Source organism: Notolepis coatsorum, assembly GCF_963971535.1.
Source record: "Notolepis coatsorum genome assembly, chromosome: 9".
Taxonomy (NCBI): Eukaryota; Metazoa; Chordata; class Actinopteri; order Aulopiformes; family Paralepididae; genus Notolepis; species Notolepis coatsorum.
In genome coordinates this window covers 119,062,357-119,086,820 of record NC_140173.1, presented here as the reverse complement: position 1 = coordinate 119,086,820, position 24,464 = coordinate 119,062,357, and the positions used below count along the sequence as shown (strand labels likewise).

The following is a 24,464-nucleotide window of genomic DNA, read 5'->3' as shown; positions in this document are numbered from 1 at the left end:
ATAATAATAATAATAATAATAATTCATTACATTTATATATAACTTTTCTCAGACTGAAAGCGCTCCCCCACATTGTAGGATGGAAATTAGGGATGTCCGATATTATCGGCCTACCAATATAATATGCCGATATTGGCATTCAAATGTAATATCGGAAAATATCGGTATCGGTTTTCAAAAGACATTTATTTTAATTTATTTATTAATATATATATTTTTACATTTATTTAACCTTTACTTACCCAGGCAAGCAAGTAAGAACTCATTCTTATTTTATTTATTGTCAAAAGTATGTATAATGTTGTGTTAATTCCACGACAAGAGATATGTAATGTTAATTACCTGAAATTATTCCGTTTTTGGGGAGGGGAAACCCTGCATATATAGGTATCGGAAATTAAGAGTTTGACAATATCGGTGTATCGGATATCGGTAAAAAAGCCAATATCGAACATCCCTAATGGAAATTGCCTCCTTCACCACCACTGGTAGCACCCGACCTTGGGCTACGCAGGCTCAATGGCTGCCATACACTGGCACCAGCCACACATCACACTACACAATGGCTGAGCGGCTCAGGAGACCTTCCCTCCCTGGACTCCATCTTCACCTCCCGCACAACCACCCGTGCCAGAAAAAATTGCAAAGGACCCCTCACACCCAGCACACCCCCTGTTTCAGTACCTGCCCTCAGGTAGGTGCTTCAAGTCCATCCTTTCAAAAACCACCTGCTTCAAGGACAGCTTCTTCCCAACCGCCATTCGGACCCTGAACTCCCTTGGCCCCCCTCTCCCCTCCCCCCTTACACTAACCAAGCTCCTGACCTGATGGACTAGACTCTTCCGTGTGTTATGTTGTGCTGTGTCGTGCTGTGCTGTATTTATGTATTTATTGTGTCATGTTGTGCTGTATTATGTATCCATCGCTAGGAAGGGGGGGGGGGGGGGGGTAAATGTATCTATGTTCCAGTTTTATGTTGTAGAGCTCAATACACTCTGTACCGATCACAAATACCACCAACCTGGTTGTGTGGCAATAAAGGAATCTTGTATCTTTGATTTGTACGTCTTCTTGAAGGTTTCCGGTTTGTATTTGCCAGATAAGTCATCAAATCTTGGATCTCTCAATACTGTTTTCTTGACTGGGACAACTTGTCTGAGATTAAATCCCCATGGGCCTATTCTTATTAAGCCTTTTCTTCTTTGCATTAGCTTGGGTAGCCTTGGTGGTACCATATGCAATTTCGTTGTATACTTTTGGTCCCCACTTTGTTCTGCAACTTCATAATATTCTCGAAAGACATTGTGGAGAGTTCTTTCTTAATGTCATCTTCAGTTTGTAATTCTCCACTATCCTATGGCGCCTCCCACAAGTCTCTATGACAAACTATTCATGAGTTATCACGAGAGGTGGCTAACGTGTAGGGAGCGGGACTAACCCACACCTGTGTGCTTATACCATGGATGTGTACTTGAACGCTTGTGTGTGTCTGTGCAAGTGTGTGTTTGTGAGTGTGTGCGCAGGGGTGTGCGTGCATGCGTTCAAATGCGAGTGTGTATTTGCTTGTGTGTAAACTGTAAGACTAATAACAACCTAACTCTGAGTGTGTGTGTGTGTGTGTGTGTGTGTGTTTGGCCTCAGTAACTTACCCGCAGACCGAAGTAGAGCAGGAAGAAGACGTTGAAGGCCATATCGATCTGTAACGTGAAATCTTTGTAGAAGTTCTGACAGGATTCTATAGGACTGTGAATGAAAGAGAGAGAGAGAGACAGAAGGAACGTTTTGTTAGCACAGTTAGGGTTATAAAATGTATGAGTTGGTGGGTGTGAGCCTGTATTGAAGTTGACTTTGATGTGAATATAAATCATTCACATATAAGACACATAGTCCCTTTTAACTCTCAAATAACACTCCTATGACAGACGCCAGAGTCACGCCGACAGCCTGCACGGTTATTTTCAATTACCAAAGTAGCACCAGCTAGACTGGGGCTCTGTAGTATATAAAAAAAAAAAAGTAAAGATGATGATAAATGGGGCGTAATCCATCTGTTCTGTCACATAATCCATCTTTATGTTTACCCCCGTGATCATTATCCATTACAGAAGCGGATGCTCTCAGTGAAAGGATAATCAGGGGTGCTGTATATACAGCACAGGCGTGGCCATCCTTCACATGGTCGCGCTGAGGCCTAGCGCCTCCTGTGCATGATGAGTAATGACAACGGTCCCACGGAGTGATGAGCATCAAATGAAATTATGCAAACAAGGGGGAGTGGGGAGGGGCTCAGCTGTAAACTACCTATGGGAATGCAGGGACCAGCTGGGGATTGTGCACTAGTCCATTAAAAGAGTCAACAGTGAACCCCCCCCCCCCCCCCGACCCCACCCATGTGTTCCAATCAGATGGGGAAGTGTATACAGTCATGGAGCCCCTTTGGGCCCCGTTGTTTGATCTGAACGCAGTGCGAGATGGGGGGGTTGGACGGTATTATGAAAAGCTCCAGAGGTAAAGGCTGCCTGTGGGGCGTAGCAATTATCCTACGTTTTTAATATAAAGCATCTTAATGCAGGGATGAGCCATCAGTGAGATGCTGACGCCCGCCCCCCGACAGGATGATCTGTTGTGTTGTTATTCGTGAGCGTGCGTGCACGCGTGTGTGTGTGTGTGTGTGTGTGTGTGTGTGTGTGTGTGTGTGTGTGTGTGTGTGTGTGTGTGTGTGTGTGTGTGTGTGTGTGGGGGCGGGTGGGCGGGCGGGGGGGGGGGGGGGGGGGTCTTTCCTGGGCGTGTGTGTCCAGTGTGGTTAGAATGGATTGAGTTGATGTGGTGTGAGTCACTGAATGATTTCATTTAGTTAAAAGGGATCTTCTCATAAAGTGCCATCGGGCTGTGAACGGAGGTTCATTTGCAGCTGACCTCTCCGAGGAGTAAACATTGATCAGGCCTGAGCACTCAATTATTAAAGCTGAACTGTCTTTGCTCATCATCACATTGTACCGGCCACCAAAATACTCATCAATATTTCTGCAGGAATTCTCAGAGCTAATCTCAGTCGGTATCCTTAGATGTGAAAAATTAATCATACATGGAGATCTGAATATTCATATAAATAAGAAGAACAACCCCAAGGCTATTGAGCTTACCAACCTACTGGACAGCTTTGAGCTAATACAACATGTAAATGAACCCACTCACCAACATGGTAACACCAGTGTTTCCCACAGGATTTTGAGAGACTGTGGTGGGTGGACCTCGGCCCCTCTAGGGGGCATGCCCCCCCGAAACCTTTTTATTTATATATATTTTTTTTTAAGTTAAATGCATCAATCTGGTGCACTTTGAGAGCAAAATAAAGAGGCTAGATCTATGATGAACTTTATGCTCAAAACACAAAATCGACTAGACAGAGCATACATTTGAGCCATCAAAGAAATAAAGCAAAAGTGGTTACCTGTGTTGAACTGGTTTATTTTTTTAGAAAATACAAATATATACTGGATTACTATTACGACTACTACCACTGCCAATACTACTGATACAACCCTATTGGCAAACTTTATATAAAAAAATATGGCGGGACCAATTAGGCCAATAGTCTAGGTAATTAATGGGAAACACTGGTAACACCCTAGACTTAGTGATGACAACAAGGCTGAACATTGATAAAGTAATCAGTAATCGAATTACCTATATCTGACCATCACTGTGTATTCTTCAATGCTAACCTAAACTGTAACCTAAACTGGCTCCCGGTAACATTTAGAATAGATTTCAAGGTCCTCCTCCTTATATACAAAGCACTAATGGAACTGGACCAAGCTACATTGCAAATTCTCTAGTCAACTATGTGCCTCCTAAACATTGCGATCATCTACTACTGGTCTATTGAAGGTTCCAAGCCACAGTCTAAGGAAAATCGGGGATGCAGCCTTTGCAAACTATGCACCAAAGTTATGGAACACACTACCTATGGACATTAGGGAAGCTAGATCTCTTAATATTAAAAAAAAGAAAAAAAAAAAAAAAAGCTAAAAAAACGTACCTCTTCACCATAGCCTTCTAATACACTCCGCTGTTGATTGTACTGTAGCACTATTTTACTCTGTCCATTCTATTGCATCATTTTACTATCTACTCTATTCTACTATTTTATTGCTGTTATGGTTTGTAACCGACCCCAATCGCACAACACAAGACAGGTATGATGGTTTGCCAAGAAACAGATATTTATTGAGAGACAGGGAAAAAAGGGCACTGTCCCTTTAAGGGAGAACACAAATACAGGAATATAACAAGAGGGGAAAAACTAGGTGCCTTTAAGAGGCGGGCAGGAAAAGGGTACACTAAGGGAAGGTTAATGAACGCTAGGGGAAACATTAAAGGAACGCTAGGGGAAGGTTAAGGAAACAGAGGAACTAGAGACTAGGAGATGTCGGGACAAGGAGAGCTAGGGAACAGGAGAACTGGGGACTAGGAGAACTAGGGACAAGGAACTAGGTGGAACTAGAAGGGGAGAACTTGGGACCAGGAACTAGGTGGAACTAGAAGGGGAGAACTAGGGACAGAGGGGACTGAGGCCCGCGGAGGCGGGCTGGGGACAGGGAGGAACTGGGGACTGGTGGGAAAACATCTGGGCCGCTCTGCAGAACAGAGGAGAGGGTTAATATTCAAAAGGGAACAAACAGAGCAGATGCAGAACAGTCCAAATAAACAAAGTAACAAAGTAATAATATCTTCGTGTGACAAACACACAGGGGGAGATGTAATGTCCAAAAATACTATCTAAGTGAGAACAAAAACAGAGTGGGAGATGAAATGTCCAAACTACTAACTAAGTGAGAACAAAAACAGAGTGGGAGATGAAATGTCCAAACTACTAACTAAGTGAGAACAAGAAAAGGAGGCATTACGCTGGGTGAGTGACATCACAATCAAAACTCACCCAAGCGTATGCGGAATGGTACAGGAACGCAGCGGGTCGGGGGCAAGAGGCATTACGCTGGGTGAGTGACATCACAATCAAAACTCACCCAGGCGTATGCGTAATGGTGCAGGAACAGCAGCGGGACGGGGGCAAGAGGCATTACGCTGGGTGAGTGACATCACAATCAAAACTCACCCAGGCGTATGCGTAATGGTACAGGAAACGCAGCGGGACGGGGGCAAGAGGCATTACGCTGGGTGAGTGACATCACAATCAAAACTCACCCAGGCGTATGCGTAATGGTACAGGAAACGCAGCGGGACGGGGGCAAGAGGCATTACGCTGGGTGAGTGACATCACAATCAAAACTCACCCAGGCGTATGCGTAATGGTGCAGGAACAGCAGCGGCGGCGAGGGTGTCGCCACCGGGTAGCTGGCTGTCCGAGCCGAGGAACAGAGTGCTGGAACAGCGGCGGTGGCGAGGGTGTCGTCCACCGGGTAGCCGCTGTCGGAGCCGAGGAACAGGGTGCTGGAACAGCGGCGGTGGCGAGGGTGTCGTCCACCGGGTAGCCGCTGTCGGAGCCGAGGAACAGAGTGCTGGAACAGCGGCGGTGGCGAGGGTGTCGTCCACCGGGTAGCCGCTGTCGGAGCCGAGGAACAGGGTGCTGGAACAGCGGCGGTGGCGAGGGTGTCGTCCACCGGGTAGCCGCTGTCGGAGCCGAGGAACAGAGTGGCGCGCCACACCTTGGTGTGCACGTCGGAACCGAGAGACGCCTCGGGGTGCGTCTGCGAGGAGGAGTGTGCCAAGCACGAGGATCCTTGGAAGATGCGCGTTGCGCGCTGGAGACTGGAGAGCGTGCCAAGCCCTTGAAGATGCGCGTTGCGCGCTGGTGACTGGAGAGCGTGCCAAGCCCTTGCAGATGCGCGTTGCGTGCTGGTGACTGGAGAGCGTGCCAAGCACGAGGATCCTTGGAAGATGCGCGTTGCGCGCTGGAGACTGGAGAGCGTGCCAAGCCCTTGAAGATGCGCGTTGCGCGCTGGTGACTGGAGAGCGTGCCAAGCCCTTGCAGATGCGCGTTGCGCGCTGGTGACTGGAGAGCGTGCCAAGCCCGAGGGTCCGGGAGATGCGCGTTGGTCTAGATGTGCGTCAGGACGAACAGCTGCGCTGGGGTCTGCAGTGGAGCGCTGGGGTGCCTCCCGTGGAAGTACAGGGAGCGCAGAACAGTCTCCTCCACAGGCTACGGCGACAGCAGACGAAGGCTGGAGCAAAACATCTCAAGGCTGGAGAAATCCATATACAGCATTGGTAGACCAGAGGATCTCCCGAAAGAGTCTAGATGTTAGAGAATATGACTCAGCATGAATACAACACGACCCCACGCCGAAACGAGGGGAAGAGCCCTGGTATTTAAAGCCCACAGGGGAACTAATTAGCCTGCCACCACAGGTGCGAGAGGTAATTGATAATAGTCCAGGTGTGGCCACTGAGAGTAAACGAGAGTAAAGAACGAGAGGGTGGGGGCTAGAGAGAGTGAGTGAGAAGGGAATTTCTAACAGTAGGCTTAAAGAAAACAGAGAAAGTTGGTGAGCAGCGGACAAAACCTCACAGTACCCCCCCCTCAACGGGAGCCACCTGGCGACCCAAAACAAATACAGACAGAGTGGCAGGGGGCAAAACAAGACAAAAACAAAAGGTACTGGCCAAGCCAGCAGGGGAAGCCACCACAAGAGTGGGGCTAGCAAAAGAAACAGGGTCGCCGAGGGGTAACTAGGGTAGCAGAGGGGCAACAGGAGGAACTGGCCTAGAGGAAACCGGGCCTAGAGGAACCGGGTCAGGAGGAACTGGTTTAGAGAACTGGCCTAGAGAACTGGTCTAGAGAACTGGTCTAGAGGAACTGGTCTAGAGGAACTGAGGGGCAAGCAGGGTAGCTAAGGGGTAACCATGGTAGCACCGGGAAAGGGCTAGCAGAGGGAAAGGGTAGCTGCCAAGGCACTGATAGCTACAGGGCCTATGCTAGCTGTACTGCTACATCAACATAGAGGCTGCGCTAGCTGCCGAGCTAGGCTAGCAGGGGGAAAGGGTAGCTGCCAAGGCACTGATAGCTACAGGGCCTATGCCAGCTGTACTGCTACATTAACATAGAGGCTGCGCTAGCTGCCGGAGCTAGGCTGGCAGACAGGGCTGGACCAGCATGAGAGAACAAGCTAGCTGGAAGGACAGTCCTAGCTGTGTGAGATAAACTGACCTTGCTAGCTGAAGGGCAGTCCTAGCAGTGTGAGATAAACTGACCTTGCTAGCTGAAAAGGCAGTCCTAGCAGTGGGAGAAAAACTGACCTTGCTAGCTGAAAAGGCAGTCCTAGCAGTGAGAGATAAACTGACCTTGCTAGCTGAAAAGGCAGTCCTAGCAGTGGGAGATAAACTGACCTTGCTAGCTGAAAGGGCAGTCCTAGCAGTGGGATAAACTACACAAAAAAGTGGAGGCCATGCAGAGGGACCGGGTTAGCTGCTTGGGCCTGGCTAGCTACAGGGCCTATGCCAGCTGCAAGGCTGCATTAACATAGAGGCTGTGCTAGCAGCCGGGGCTAAGCTAGCAGACTGGGGCTCTGCTGAGGGACAGGGTTAGCTGCCAGGGCATGGCTAGCTACAGGGCCCATGCCAGCAGCAAGGGCTGCATAAACATAGAGGCTGTGCTAGCAGCCGGGGCTAAGCTAGCAGACTGGGGCTCTGCTGAGGGACTGGGTTAGCTGCCAGGGCATGGCTAGCTACAGGGCCTATGCCAGCAGTAAGGGCTGCATTAACATAGAGGCTGTGCTAGCCGCCGAGGCAAAGCTAGCAGACAGGGCCATGCTGGTAGTAGAGGCCTAACAAGCTGCAGGGGGGTCAAACAGGGCTAAGAGGGGAGCTAAACAGGGCTAACAGGGAAGCAAATGGGGGAGTCAACAGGCTAACAGGGGAGCTAACCGGGGAGACCAACAAGCTAACAGGGGAGCTAACAGGCTAACAAGGAAGCTAGAGGGGAGCTAGAGGGAACAAGAAAAAAAAAGGCAAACTCAACATACACCGTCTGTGCTGGCTGGGGTCGTCGATTTGGTGGGGTCGTACTGTTATGGTTTGTAACCGACCCCAATCGCACAACACAAGACAGGTATGATGGTTTGCCAAGAAACAGATATTTATTGAGAGACAGGGAAAAAAGGGCACTGTCCCTTTAAGGGAGAACACAAATACAGGAATATAACAAGAGGGGAAAAACTAGGTGCCTTTAAGAGGCGGGCAGGAAAAGGGTACACTAAGGGAAGGTTAATGAACGCTAGGGGAAACATTAAAGGAACGCTAGGGGAAGGTTAAGGAAACAGAGGAACTAGAGACTAGGAGATGTCGGGACAAGGAGAACTAGGGAACAGGAGAACTGGGGACTAGGAGAACTAGGGACAAGGAACTAGGTGGAACTAGAAGGGGAGAACTTGGGACCAGGAACTAGGTGGAACTAGAAGGGGAGAACTAGGGACAGAGGGGACTGAGGCCCGCGGAGGCGGGCTGGGGACAGGGAGGAACTGGGGACTGGTGGGAAAACATCTGGGCCGCTCTGCAGAACAGAGGAGAGGGTTAATATTCAAAAGGGAACAAACAGAGCAGATGCAGAACAGTCCAAATAAACAAAGTAACAAAGTAATAATATCTTCGTGTGACAAACACACAGGGGGAGATGTAATGTCCAAAAATACTATCTAAGTGAGAACAAAAACAGAGTGGGAGATGAAATGTCCAAACTACTAACTAAGTGAGAACAAAAACAGAGTGGGAGATGAAATGTCCAAACTACTAACTAAGTGAGAACAAGAAAAGGAGGCATTACGCTGGGTGAGTGACATCACAATCAAAACTCACCCAAGCGTATGCGGAATGGTACAGGAACGCAGCGGGACGGGGGCAAGAGGCATTACGCTGGGTGAGTGACATCACAATCAAAACTCACCCAGGCGTATGCGTAATGGTGCAGGAACAGCAGCGGGACGGGGGCAAGAGGCATTACGCTGGGTGAGTGACATCACAATCAAAACTCACCCAGGCGTATGCGTAATGGTACAGGAAACGCAGCGGGACGGGGGCAAGAGGCATTACGCTGGGTGAGTGACATCACAATCAAAACTCACCCAGGCGTATGCGTAATGGTACAGGAAACGCAGCGGGACGGGGGCAAGAGGCATTACGCTGGGTGAGTGACATCACAATCAAAACTCACCCAGGCGTATGCGTAATGGTGCAGGAACAGCAGCGGCGGCGAGGGTGTCGCCACCGGGTAGCTGGCTGTCCGAGCCGAGGAACAGAGTGCTGGAACAGCGGCGGTGGCGAGGGTGTCGTCCACCGGGTAGCCGCTGTCGGAGCCGAGGAACAGGGTGCTGGAACAGCGGCGGTGGCGAGGGTGTCGTCCACCGGGTAGCCGCTGTCGGAGCCGAGGAACAGAGTGCTGGAACAGCGGCGGTGGCGAGGGTGTCGTCCACCGGGTAGCCGCTGTCGGAGCCGAGGAACAGGGTGCTGGAACAGCGGCGGTGGCGAGGGTGTCGTCCACCGGGTAGCCGCTGTCGGAGCCGAGGAACAGAGTGGCGCGCCACACCTTGGTGTGCACGTCGGAACCGAGAGACGCCTCGGGGTGCGTCTGCGAGGAGGAGTGTGCCAAGCACGAGGATCCTTGGAAGATGCGCGTTGCGCGCTGGAGACTGGAGAGCGTGCCAAGCCCTTGAAGATGCGCGTTGCGCGCTGGTGACTGGAGAGCGTGCCAAGCCCTTGCAGATGCGCGTTGCGCGCTGGTGACTGGAGAGCGTGCCAAGCACGAGGATCCTTGGAAGATGCGCGTTGCGCGCTGGAGACTGGAGAGCGTGCCAAGCCCTTGAAGATGCGCGTTGCGCGCTGGTGACTGGAGAGCGTGCCAAGCCCTTGCAGATGCGCGTTGCGCGCTGGTGACTGGAGAGCGTGCCAAGCCCGAGGGTCCGGGAGATGCGCGTTGGTCTAGATGTGCGTCAGGACGAACAGCTGCGCTGGGGTCTGCAGTGGAGCGCTGGGGTGCCTCCCGTGGAAGTACAGGGAGCGCAGAACAGTCTCCTCCACAGGCTACGGCGACAGCAGACGAAGGCTGGAGCAAAACATCTCAAGGCTGGAGAAATCCATATACAGCATTGGTAGACCAGAGGATCTCCCGAAAGAGTCTAGATGTTAGAGAATATGACTCAGCATGAATACAACACGACCCCACGCCGAAACGAGGGGAAGAGCCCTGGTATTTAAAGCCCACAGGGGAACTAATTAGCCTGCCACCACAGGTGCGAGAGGTAATTGATAATAGTCCAGGTGTGGCCACTGAGAGTAAACGAGAGTAAAGAACGAGAGGGTGGGGGCTAGAGAGAGTGAGTGAGAAGGGAATTTCTAACAGTAGGCTTAAAGAAAACAGAGAAAGTTGGTGAGCAGCGGACAAAACCTCACAATTGCACTGTATTATTTAATTTTACTGTCTATTGCTTTTTATTACAGGTTCAAAATGGCCAGGTATTAAACTGTGTGGGTATCAAAAAGGCCCAGGCCTAGAACTGCACCCTGAGAGGGAGGTTTGCCCTGGGTGGGAGGTTCAAAGGGTCAAAGTGGGTATAAAACAGGAGGGAAAACTGTCAAGTTTTAAACTGTGGATACCAAACAGAGAAGGTAAAGACGACTTTGAACAGTAATCCAGAACTATTTTATTGCACTGTAAAATATATATATTTTTTTATCTATTCTATTCTACAATTTTATTGCACTGCACTATTGCACTATTTTACTCTGTCTATTTTATCTTACTCTTTTTATTATTGTCTATTTAAAACTGAATCAAACCATAAACAAGGTGGCCTGTTGTGAAAAACTGTGATTTCATATGTCTGCACTTTATGTGCTCATTGTATGCCTGTCTTTTTTCTGTTGTGAAGCACTTTGAGCTGCAGTTTCTGTATGAAAGGTGCTATACAAATAAAGTGTATTATTATTATTATTATTAAAGGAACACACCAACATTAATGGGAAATGCGCTTACTGTCTTCTCCAGAGTCAGACGAGAAGATAGATAGATACTAATTTCCTCTCTGTGCGTTCAGTAGAAATGTAAGCTATCCGGCTGTAAACTAGCCTAGCTTAGCACAAATTAATGGAAGTGGATAGATCACTCTATCCGGCCAAAAAACACCTCTCCCGCAGTTTTAAGCTAGGCTAGTGGTCCGTATCCACTTCCAATCATGTGTGCTAAGCTAGGCTAGGTTGCAGCCGGATAGCTTTCTATCGAACGCACAGAGAGGTTTAATAGTTAGTATTAGTATCTATCTTCTTGTCTGACTCTGGAGAAGGCGGTAAGCGTGTTTCCCATAATGTGGGCGTGTTTCTTTAACTCGCCACCCACTCTCTGTGTGATTCTTCCATATGCGTCAAACTAACAGGCATGTAAAAAAAATTTAAAAAAAAACACGACAACAAAAGAATTCCATGAATCATACCCACATAGCAGCCTGTGATTGATTAAATGTCATCCTTTATTTCTCTCCCACTCTTTCTGTAGATTGGAGAGGGTGGCCTAAGCCGTGTCTATCACCAGATTGGTGCTCATCCGTTCCCCCTCCTCCTCCAATCAGATGTGGAGGCACAACCTCAGCAGACCCCTGGGGCCTCTGAGGGCTTCCCCCACCCTCCCCCCCCAACACACACACACACACACACGTGCACTCTCAAGCACAACGCAAAGACGACATTTGGCATGGTCACTGTGACGTTGTAGCCCGGGGACCAACTCTGGCCTCATTCTGAAGCACCATTCTCCACCGAGCACACTGTCACGTGACCCCCTCAAAAGGATTCTCAATAACACAGGACGTACGCACGTAGCGTTGGATGCACAGCCCCGCGCGTGGAACCAACAGCATTGTGGGGCACCGTTTGGTAGGGGTGGAATGGGTCACAAAAAATCCCGGTTTGGTTCATATCAACGTTTTGGGGTTTTCGGTACGGTTCAATGGGGAGAAAAATTGCTAATTAAAATAGTATTTGGTAAGAAATTAAATGTATTAGCTTAGTGTAGAAAGCACAAGGAACACCCACTTGTCTATTATCAATTAGGCCTTTTAATTCTAGGTGGCGTGTGTCTGAACGAAGATGGAAGGTCCATCCCTCTGTGTAGACCTAGTAGTGTAGCCTATAGTGGACATGTTGATAATTCTGCCTCGTGTCTGTTCACGTTTGGAAATGACCTTGTTGCTGAAGTGACTTCGAAAGGGAAATTAACGTTGTGGCTCAATGTTGTGCATTGAAATTACAACTATGCGACTGCATTGGGCTGCATAGTTCACTTTGCAAGGCTTTGGTTTTTGGTTGGACGTTTTTTTGTGTAACGCTAAATACTTTGGGCAGCATTTGCCTTCCCGGATCTGCTAGTAACGGACAGTTATCCAGATTGTATGTTAAATCTATTGACACTCGCATACCTCACGGTGCACAATACTCTATCATGAACTAAACTACATTTTGTTCCGTAATGCAGTGGGCATGAATTAATAATGTTATGTGAACATAATATTCCTTATTCTTAGTGTTGTAATGACAGTAAATGGAAATAGCCAAAGGCCAGTTACGAAAGCACTCCATACACACAACCCAGGAGTGATGTATTAGACTACAGCGATGGGGTTTCACAGTACCAAAGTAAACCGATTGGTTCAGATTTTTTACAAAAACTGTTCCATTCCCTAGTAGCCCTACTGTATATGGAACTGACAAGACAAATAGGCTATATACACACAGCGGAATAGTCAGTTATCCAGTGTCTCTGAATCCATTAGCATTGCTTTAGCAGATCTTGAGCTCTGCCAAGGCAAACAACAAGATGGCACTCTCAGCATAAAAATGGAGCGACATACTGACAGACGGCACAGAGGGATAAAAATAACGTATGTGTGCGTACCATACCAATGTCTGTGTGTGTGCATGATGCGTGCTGATGTTTATGAATGTCGACATCTCAGTGAAATGTGTGCATGTATGGTTATGTATGTATGTGTTTGTGTGTAGCACGTGTGTGTAAATGGGCATGTGCATGCATGCATAACGGCATATGGGCATAGCTGTGAGCACAGATGCGTCCGTTCCAGAAAAGCACCAATACCACCGCTATCGGATATCAGGCAGAAGAACCAGGCTAAGACAGGGTATTGGTGTCAGAGAATCCCCCCAATATTGTGATTCCAGCAGCCATGTGGAATATGTTACAAATTATCACAAGTATGGGAGTTCATTTCTTCGATGGTTGCGGCACAGCATATTTGATTTCTCTAATAAAATGTATATGTCTCAATAATGTTTGCCCAATTACCCCATAAGAAGGGTCCAAGTGTGCCAGTATACTGTACATCATCTGTATCGGCTGTACTTTAAAGGTGGAATCTGTAATGCAGTCAAACAGCGACCTCTAGGCAAAAGAGCCCCGCTTGGTATTGAACTTTGTTTACATTTTCTTTTTGTTTTGGTCTGATGTATGGGTTGGAGTTGATTTTATTTTAATTTTTAATAAAAAAAAAAAATGTATATAGCACATTTCACATGACGCGTGTCAACCAAAGTGCTGTACAGAGGGTAGATACACATAGATACATATTGACAACAATCACACTCCGTTTTATGGGGGGGCACACAGGCAAACACATGAAACACAGGAAAACAGGGCATGAGTCAGTGAACGGGAAAGGCTAGTAGGTAGAAGTGGGTTTTGAGCCTAGATTTGAAGGCATCTATCGAGGGGGCGAGCCTAATGGAGGTGGGAATGCTGTTCCACAGTTCAGGGGCTGCGATATCAAAGGCACGGCCCCCCCTGAGCTTGAGGTTAGACCTCCGGACTGTCAGGAGCCTCTGATCGGCTGACCTACCGGCTGATTGGGTATATATAAGGGGAGGGGTTGCTAGGGCTGACCAGAAGAGAGGTCCGGAGAACTTCATATCTATAACATGGTCTCTCTTGGTCTTGGCAGAAACGGAGGTGTGGTCAGCAATAGCAACCCCTCCCTTATACCCAATCATTCAATCTTTATTTAATCTTGAAAGATCATTGAGAGCAAGCTCTCATTTACAATGACGTTGAGAAGTACAACTCCAACCTACACACAAAAGAAAGAAAGATTCACAGGACATTTTTAGAAATGTTTTCTTTTTACTTTAACACATTGGTCGCCAAGAACGAGTTATGCCGTTTTTGCCCGCCATGCGTTGAACGTCAAGAAGGACTTACGCCGTTTTTGGGATAAATATAAAAAAATTTCAACATGGCATTCATAATTCATCCAGCCAACCTCCGGACTGCAGCGGGACCCTGTATGAGATTGCAACGCCTCAATACCGCCGCCTGGTGGATGGTCGGGCAAGTTACACTCCCTGGGTTCAGCGTCAATTCACACTCAGCAATCACATGGGATCCCTCCGCCACATGCTGCCAGGCAGACTCGCCCACCTCGCTTCTTATTACCCTGCAGACACCCGCCTTGAGAGAGAGAGAGAGAGAGAGAGAGAGAGAGAGAGAGAGAGAGAGAGAGAGAGAGAGAGAGAGAGAGAGAGAGAGAGAGAGAGAGAGAGAGAGGCTCCCGGAGGGACTGAAGACAATTTGTCTCCTCCCAGGGCTGTATATATAGCACACCCTGGTTCTAGGCCAGCTGGAAATTGCCTAGAGGTCCAGGAGCCTCAGAACTGAACTCTGGTCATCTTGTGTTTGAGTTAGTGATGGGTTAGAGTGGCCCCCACTACTTGTTAGAGACACTTAACACAGGCAGGTGCAGGTATACATACACACACACACACACACACACACACACACACACACACACGCACACACACACACACACACACACACATGTGCGCGCGCACACGCACACGGGCGCATGCATGCACAAGGACACAGATACACATACACACACACACACACACACAGGAGCAGCGATGGCTAGGAGGGTGGCTGTGAAGCAGGGGAAGCAGTCTATTTTAGGACATCAAATGTTTCCTCACGTTAACCTCCTGCGACCAGACATTGTGCCTCTGGAAAATACAATTGGGGTAAAACTCACCTTAACAGAAGGGTAAAGGTCACAGTGTTAATGTATGGTCTATCACGTGTACGGTCCGTTCTGTGCACCCAGCCCACAGACAATCGCCTTGTTTATAGGCAACAAGGAAGTTGCTAGCTTTTAAAGGTCCCATGTTTTGCTATTCCTTTCACTATTTGGGCAATTTTACACAATTCCTGTGAGTCTATGGAACACATCTGTAATTTTTTTTTTTTCAAAAAAAATCATTGTTTTGTATTTCAAATCAAGTACTCTAAAGCAGCATTTTTCCACTTCAAGATTGCAAGCTGTTTTTGGTGACCCACACAGCGTGATACATACGAGAGAGAGAGAACGAGGGAGCGAGAGAGAGGATAGATCGCTCCGTGCGCACGTGTGCGCTGTGTGAGCGGCTCCTTGCGATTGTGTGTAAAATGCAGGTGGAGAGAGAGAGGGAGAGAGAGAGGGAGAGTCAGGGACAGGGAGACCTCTTCCGCATTATTCACACTGCTCCGTTGTTGAGCGAATTGTTGATTATGGGCGGTGACTACAACCAGATCAGCATCTTGCTACGTAGGATAGCAAGTCAATTCTGAATGGCTTGGTTCAGTGGGGGAGGTTCTTGTCTGAGCTGAACTGAAGAGACGGGAGTAGCTAGATATTTCACATCAAATCAGTGTTGGTACAACCCCACATTGCTAGAAAACAATGCTAAACACTGGAAAAGGCCATTTATAAGACAGGGGACCTTTAAAATTAGCCTTTGAAGAATGTAAATGTTAACACTTGTGTGGTATTTGCGTTTTTGTTACTCACACAATGTTCGTGGGTCTGGTGGACCCACAACATTATTGGGATTTTAAACCAATAAAGCCATAACAATTCATGTGAAAATACTTAACAGATATTAACTTTATCTTAAAACAGCGTGGCAGTCAAAGAGTTAATTACAAGCAATTATAGACAGCATAATGGTTATTATTTGTCATTTATCTGCTAGATAACATTTATCAATAAAAGTGCGGTTCGTATCACGGTTTTGGTGTCACGGTTTTCGGTTTGGTATACGTTCTTTTTTATTTAAAGAAAATGTAACGCTCCAGAAATACCATACATCAGCATAAGATATAGCCTAAAAATAATCCAACTTTTCAGTTATTCTCAAGGACTGAAAACTGAAAAACTGAAATAATGAGGCAGTTTGACATCAGGCACATTATTTTGACAGTTGGAGCTAGGAGAGAGAGGGGAGGCATTGCTGATTTAAACATGCTTCTCATCTATTTGGTAAAAAAAAAGTTTACCTTTAAAGGGGAACTATCTCACTGTTTCTTTCACTATTTGGGCAATTTGACACAATTCCTGTGAGTCTATGGAACACATCTGTAAGTAAAAAATAAAAAAAATAAAATCATTGTTTTGTATTTTTATTTTTATTTTTTTATCTTTTTCCCCCTCCTTTTTCCTCCGATTTTCTCCCCTCCCAATGTTAGTTGTTATGCCAATTCCCAATCCCCTTCCTGGTCGCTGCGCACTTAAGGGGTCCCCACACGGCGAGCGATTTTAGCCAGGCGAGCGAATTTTTTAGTTAGCCAACCGGCAGAATTGTATCGCCTCCATTGTTATGAATGAGAGAACACACACGGCAGGGGATTTTGAAGCGACGGTCGGCAAGCTATTTCTGTCGCCTCGCTAAATATCGCCTCAATCCTATTTTTTGAGGCGACGGCACACGGACAATGAGGAAATAACATGACTTCTACAGTAGAAGTATTGCAGAAGTTCTACTGGTGTATCATTTGTACACCTTTAATGTATCAATACATTCATTGATCAATAACCTACGTATTATTACCATGCTACTTATGTTCATTATTATTAACGGGAACAATTTAAATAAATAACGTTAGTTTGAGAAGCTATAGTGGCCGCTTGTCATTAACTAATAAATGAACAATGCGCCACGATGCACCTACTAGTGTTTTAATACTCGGGTAACAAAAGAAGTTGTGGATGTTGACAGAGTTTAATGTCCAGGCTGCAGCTGATGTAGTTTGTAAGGTTTATTGTCCAAAGAAAATGATGGTTGACAAACAAAACAGTTTGCGTCTTCCGTGAAAAAAACATTCTCTTTCAGCAGCTGCATAACAATACTTGTCCAATCGGTGGTAATGAACGTATCGTAGCGATCAGGCATGCAGTAATGTCAGGAAGAATGAGGAGAGGTTGTATTCGTATAGTGGTTTAATTCTAGCTCAATATGGGTTTTACAGGTTAATACTCCCTCGCCAGCTTTCCCACCCTCTAATACAGCCAATTGTATTAGTGTGAACGGCCAGCCAAGCTGGTGACAACGGCGGAGCTGTGAGCTGGATTCAAACAGGCGAATCCAGCGTCTCCGGCGTTGGTGACAAACGCAATCTCCGCTACGCCACGTGACCGCCCTATTGTTTTGTATTTCTAATCAAGTACTCTGAAGCAGCATTTTTCCACTTCAAGATTTCAAGCTATTTGTGGCTGGGCTCCGCCCATACTCGGAATGCGATTTGAGTGACAGACCCCCACCTGTAGCTCCGCCCATATTACTCTACTATCTTCAAAGTGAACCTGTGATGATACAGAAAAATATATGCCGCGCGCACACACACAAACACACACACACACACACACACAGAGACGGCTTCCTCCCCCGAGAGCCCCCACCCGTGCTAGCTGTGTTCTCTCTCTGTCGGCTCCCTCCCCCGATAGCCCCAACCCGTGCTAGCTCAGTCTTCTCTCTCTCTGTCATCATCAGTGTGGCTATTTAGCTAGCTAGCCGCTAACGTTAGTTTACCATGTAAATTAATGACTAGTCTAGGATGCAAAGCACTTTCACTTTTCACTGCACATAGAAACAGCGGGAGCATTTCGGGAGCAGCACATGTCCTGCATGTTTTGCTCATACTATTTACGTTAGGCTAACGTTAGGCTAACTCACTGCACTTCCTTCCTTGCGGTCTGCACTAATAAAGGTAGATTGTGGGCAGTGGCTCCAACCACAGTGTGTGCGCCTGGTGGCAACAAACATAGAGGGGGCGGGCTAGGGTGCCCACCTGTCCCGATATTGGGACGTTTGTCCCGCTACAACAAAACAATGTCCCGCAATTCAAAGATAAAAAAAAATATTATTATTTTTTATTTTTCAAAGATTATTATTTAATTTTTTTTTTAAATGTTGTTAATTTAATGCCTCATTCCAATACCCTCTTATTTTAAAATAAAAAAATCAGGCGACGTCACAAACCAATGCATTGCGCAGCCGAGCAATAGTATCCAGCTGCAGGACCACAGCACCGATGGCTGAATTGGAGTGGGACGGTCACGTGACCCAAATCAGCCAATGGGAGCGAGGGTCTGGAGAGTGTGGGTCCGCAAAGTGTCGCGGTCCTGAGAGTGTCGGTGCTGTGGTCCTGCAGCTGGATGCATCTCGAGTCTCGCGAGTCGCGCTGCCTGTCACCTGTCCGAGCGAGGCCGGGGCAGCTGTGTGTGTGACGTCAGTCACTCGAGTAGTCAGAAGAAAGACCGCCAATATTACTGATACCGGAGGTGAGTGTCTCAAATGCCTTCATTGTCACCAGTTGGTATCCCGTTATTATTATTATCAGTGTTGGTGGCGCACTGGCTATAGTGTGTCATCTTGTGCTGCACTGATGCTTGTTGTGAAGACACAGACCCTGACACTGTGACTGTGCACTTTCCCGGAGACAGGTTTAGAACTTAAGTCGTACAGTAATAATGGAGCACGTTGTACAGTGGGTGCGACTCCCCTCCTCCTCTGTCACAAAACGCCAATGTTCCCTGGAAAGTGCACATGTTCCTGTTTGCATAGGATTAATGGAGTGATTTTATCAGCTTACCAAGATTGATGGTTACCTGCTTAATGATGAAAGTGTGATTAAATAAAGATGTTGGTGACATAGACAGTAGCGGCTGAGAAGGTGATTGGTGAAGCATCTATACAGTTTAATAAGATTAATAACAAAATGTGCTATATATAGCCTACCGTCTGCGTCGAATATGAAATAAAGGCATTTAAATAATAAATATGTCTTTAATTTTAATTAGCAATAAAACAAATGTAATACTCCCCCCCCCCCCCCCCCCCACGCCTACGTGTCCCGCATTGTCCCGCAAAAGCAGTGCTGCTGTCCTGCGACTGAACCATTTTGACCTGGTCACCCTAGGGCGGGCGTTATTATGCAGATGAGAATTGTTTGATGTCAAAAGTACGCTAAGTTTCAGATGACTCAATTCAGTGAGGGACAATATTGTGAGATGAGAGTTGGAAGAATGCGCCAAAATGAGAATTAGAGACATAGACCCCATTAATATAAACCCACATAGCTAGAAAATAATGCTAAACACTGGAAAAGACAATTTATAAGATAGTTCCCCTTTAATAATGTTTGGCACACAAAGACCGAACTGACTGAAAAATGTAGGCAACTAAGTATTAACTTAGTGCAAACAAACAAAATAATTAAACCTTTCTATTTTTGTGGCCACATTATAGACAAAGGCCATCAACATAAAGTATGCATATGCTCAACAAGCACTAGACTTTCTTATCAAAAAGGAAAAGTCACTGTTATTTAAAATAAATAAATCATGTGTACTAAATATATATTAACTTTTTAATTGCATGAAACATTATGAAGTATTCTCTTATGCCACTTTTGGTACTGGTGTTGTGGAGTCACTTCGCTGTGAACGTTTCCACGCTAGTTAGCTTAGCTCGCGGCTAACGGTTACGGTTTACGGTGTACGGTTCTAATGCGTACCGTTCCACCCCTAAATGTGTGCACTCAATGGAAATTGTGTCCATTCATATGTTCTTCACATAAAATTAGTCAAGGCCAATGATTCTCAGGTTAAAAAAAAAATTATTGTATAATTTATCTCTCACTGTAAACATTGTCCCACAGACCTGAACACCACACAAGGGTTAAATAAAAAACACCAAGCCCCTTGTTCAATTTATTTACAAATAGCTATGTTACAAGGATAATGATCTACCTAAACAGTTTTGAACATATTGGTGCATGATGATCTTTTTAGAATAATTAAGAATGATATTCCTCCTCTTATATCTGTCAATAGTGTATGATACAAGTGTATGATACAGTTAATTTGCCTTGCCAGCTTCCACTGTAACATATTCCTCCTTGTTTTGTTGATAATACAGATTCTCGGTTGTGTGATTATTACACAGGAAATCTTGCCTCATTGTTCTCAAGCCCAATCATTACCTCTGTGGCGCATAGTTAAATTTTTCAGGAGGTGTCTCTGCAGCTCTGTGCATTTCCGCAGAAGTATAAATTAAGCTTTAGCCTGTGTATGACCTTAGTTAGTTCCTGGAGCAACATCAAGCTTCCCTTTACCAGAAATCAACAATAACAAGAAGAGTGCGCTCTAGGGCTGTCTTAAATACTTTGAAGCTTCGTTCGATGGGCATGGGATTCGAATGGGAAAATAAAATTTGAATATATATAAAAAATCAAATAAAATACAAATTCAATATATTTTTTTTACCTGCAAAATCAACTCTGCCTCTCTTTGTTAACTACAACAAGCAATGCCGTTTGTTATTTAAGATGAGGTCGGACTCGGCACTGACATATTTGTGTTCATTGTGCTGCTTTTATAAAGCCTCAAATGATGGCTTATGTAGCCGGTGTGATCTTGTCTGCGTTGTGTTTAAAGTCGATTCGACCCCTGTTAAGGGATCGCCCTGAGTGGGAGTTGAACCCCGGACGCCCGCGTCGCGGGCGGCATCACAGACCACTAAGCAAGAAGTGAATTCACTGCTTGCTTCCGGGTCTGGATGCCTCTGGGGAGTGAGTTTACTTGCAGTACCGCTTACCATCCACAGCCACGTCACTACTTGTACCCGTGACTGTGGATATACTGTGGTACCTCCGTTACACTCACCCCACTAAACTCACTCCACCCAGGGCATCCGGGTCTAACGGCACCACATGTAGCCGGTGTGATCTTGTCTGCGTTGTGTTTAAAGTCGATTCGACCCCTGTTAAGGGATCGCCCTGAGTGGGAGTTGAACCCCGGACGCCCGCATCGCGGGCGGCATCACAGACCACTAAGCAAGAAGTGAATTCACTGCTTGCTTCCGGGTCTGGATGCCTCTGGGGAGTGAGTTTACTTGCAGTACCGCTTACCATCCACAGCCACGTCACTACTTGTACCCGTGACTGTGGATATACTGTGGTACCTCCGTTACACTTACAATATTTCATGAAAGCAAAGTGTTTCGTTTGTCTAAGATTAAAAAAAATGTTTTACAGCACTGACAATTCTCTATAGTATTTTTTATAGTGTCCCGACCCATATAAAAACATGTCTTAATAAAAAATCTAGTCGGATTCTGCCTTTGTCTCTATTAACTACATATAAATATTTATATAATTGTTTGCTTTATAGACGAAGGTTGCAACATAATTATGTAATGTAATGTTGTTGGCTGTGTAATGGAGAGCAGCCGGCCAGGCAGCGCAGCTCCCGACTCATTATTAATTTAATTAATTAATCCAATCCAATCTACTTTATTTATAGAGCACATTTAAAAACAACAAAGTTGACCAAAGTGCTGTACAAGTCCCACAACATAAAAAAAAAGGTAATATATATATATATATATATTTTTTATCGAATCTCGGCCCCGAAGCTTCGAATGCCAAAAAGAAATGCGAAGGTCAGCCCTAGTGCGCTCTTCCACTCCAAACGCTAATAATAAGTGTTTTCCTGTTTGAAGCCCCTGAAATATTTGTAATAAGGTGAACTCTCCACGGTGCTGAACCACAAAATGCATCCCTTTGACTGACAAACCAAATAACACCCTAACAACCTACTTCATATTTAGCCTCACTGATATACAATTAATGTATAAAAAAAAAACGTAATAATGTGTTTGTTTATCCTGTTTTTATGTTTGTTTTTTATCTGGTATACGTCAGATTCACTCTGACGTATTTAACTTTATTAAATTAAATGTAGGCAGTAGTGTTATAGGCAGAACAGCAGGGACCACCAAAAACATTTTTAGAAAAAAGCTCCAGATGGTCTGAGCTTAGCCCCAAACCTTGTCAACACCTAGAACTGTGCCTGCACACACATACACACACACACACACACACACACACACACACACACACACACACACACACACACACACACACACACACACACACACACACACACACACAGACACACTAGGGCTGAGCCCGAACATTCGAACCTTCGTTCGTTACGTTGGCGTTCAAATCTTAATTAATGGGTTTGAACCTCCGCTTTTTTTTTATTATTAAAAAAAAATTAAATCGTTTTCAATATATATTTTTTTATGAAAAATATATATCAGAATGTGATATATATCAGAATATCACAGTACTATGTTGTGTTTACAATCATTTGAAAGTCACGTGCGAACATAGAGGTCACCGTCATACATTATCAGGAAATGAATCAATCATGCGAAAAAGAGAGAGTTGAGTGACTCACACTCAACCGTCTTATTTCATAATACAACGTTTCCGAATGGACGTTTGGATTAAACCAAGTGTATGCAGTGATGCTGAACTTCCCAGCGGAACACAAGTTACTTAACGTTACACAGGTATGTTATGCACGTTAATTAAGCTATGCAGAGAGCAGCCCTTTAGCTTGCTGACGTTAACAAAGATGTTGTTCACCAAATGTGTTCACAAAATGGATTACCATCCAAATGATATTGAAGCCTCCCGTGACCAATAACAAACCGCAGCAATATGCGCATATGTGCTACTTTATGCGTAAATGTGCACTAAATGTGCCTAAAGTCAAGACTCAACAGTCCTGAACCAGAACAATTATTTAGGAGCACATTTTTGCATGATTGAAAAACCCTGGTGAAGTTTGAAGCCCAAAAACAGGCTTCGGGGACAACTCTAACACACACACACACACACACACACACACACACACACACACACACACACACACACACACACACACACACACACACACACACATACACATACACATACTACACATGCACATACACATACACTGTGATTTGCCATACCTTGCTACCTGTCTATCTTTTTTATGCCCGCTTATGCCTGTATTTTTTACTGTTGTGAAGCACTTTGAACTGCAACCTCTGTATGAAAAGTGCTATACAAATAAAATAAAGTTATTATTATTACACACACACACACACACACACACACACATACACATACTACACACACACACACACACACACACACACACACACACACACACACACACACACACACACACAGACACACACACACACACACACACACACACACACACACACACACACACACAGACACACACACACACACACACACACACACACACACGCACACACACACACACACACACACGACTAAAGGATTGATCCCCTGCGGGGCCCCCGCCTGGCGGAGACAACAATGACCCGCTCCTACCTGCCTGACTAATGCTGCTGACAGCTGTAGTTCAATGCACCATTACCTGAATCATACTGCGTGTCTCCGAAAGAGCACGAGCTTGAGTCAGATCAATAGCGAGTTGTAATATTATTCCAGAAGCGCGGTGTCATGTTGTCATGTGCTAATGAGGAGTTGAAATGCAGAGTGAGTAACTGACACTCAACTGAGATGTGTGTGTGTGTGTGTGTGTGTGCTCCCAAGCAGCAAAAGCACAGGCGCATTAAAAGTACAACCTGATCTGTTTGTGTGTGTGTGTGTGTGTGTGTGTGTGTGTGTGTGTGTGTGTGTGTGTGTGTGTGTGTGTGTGTGCTCCCAAGCAGCAAAAGCACAGGCGCATTAAAAGTACAACCTGATCTGTTTGTGTGTGTGTGTGTGTGTGTGTGTGTGTGTGTGTGTGTGTGTGTGTGTGTGTGTGTGTGTGTGTGTGTGTGTGTGTGTGTGTGCGTGCGTGTGTGTGTGTGTGTGTGTGTGTATGCCCTCTGTGTGTGTGTGCCCCCCAAGAGAGTTCATGTGTATGTGTGTGTGTGGGGGGGGGGGGGGGGGGGGGCAGGTTTGTGCATCAGTGATTGATTTAGGCCAAGGCACCATTACTAAATTAAGAATGAGTTAGCACCTGCAAGGGCAACGGACAAATAACACCCCCCCCCCACCTGCCCCCCAGGGAAGCTAAAAATAGACCCCCTCCATTTTATTCCCACTAAGTACCCTCTGAACGTAGTATAGCTATGCCACTCTGTCACTCACCTTACAACACAGGCTGGCCACTTACCAGCTCTTCCTCTCCTGAACCTTCAGGTTCAATGGGGCCGTGCTTCAGAGGACAGACACGTGACCAGAGAGCATGGAGCTCTCTCGGTCTGAAGGTGCTCCCATGGTCGAGCGGACTGTACGCGGACTGGACTCTGCGGAG

General features: G+C 46.1%; 1 protein-coding gene across 1 annotated transcript in view; it reads right to left on the bottom strand.

Annotated features, from left to right (window-relative positions):
• Positions 1 to 24,464, bottom strand: part of LOC311234938 (calcium-activated potassium channel subunit alpha-1a-like) — a gene marked incomplete at both ends in the record, with an annotated part of 336,543 nt that overhangs the window by 70,537 nt on the left and 241,542 nt on the right. Inside the window, one exon of the mRNA XM_084322217.1 lies at positions 1,650 to 1,743. Coding sequence (XP_084178343.1) covers positions 1,650 to 1,743 — 94 coding nt within the window. The remainder of the gene's footprint in view (positions 1 to 1,649; positions 1,744 to 24,464) is intronic.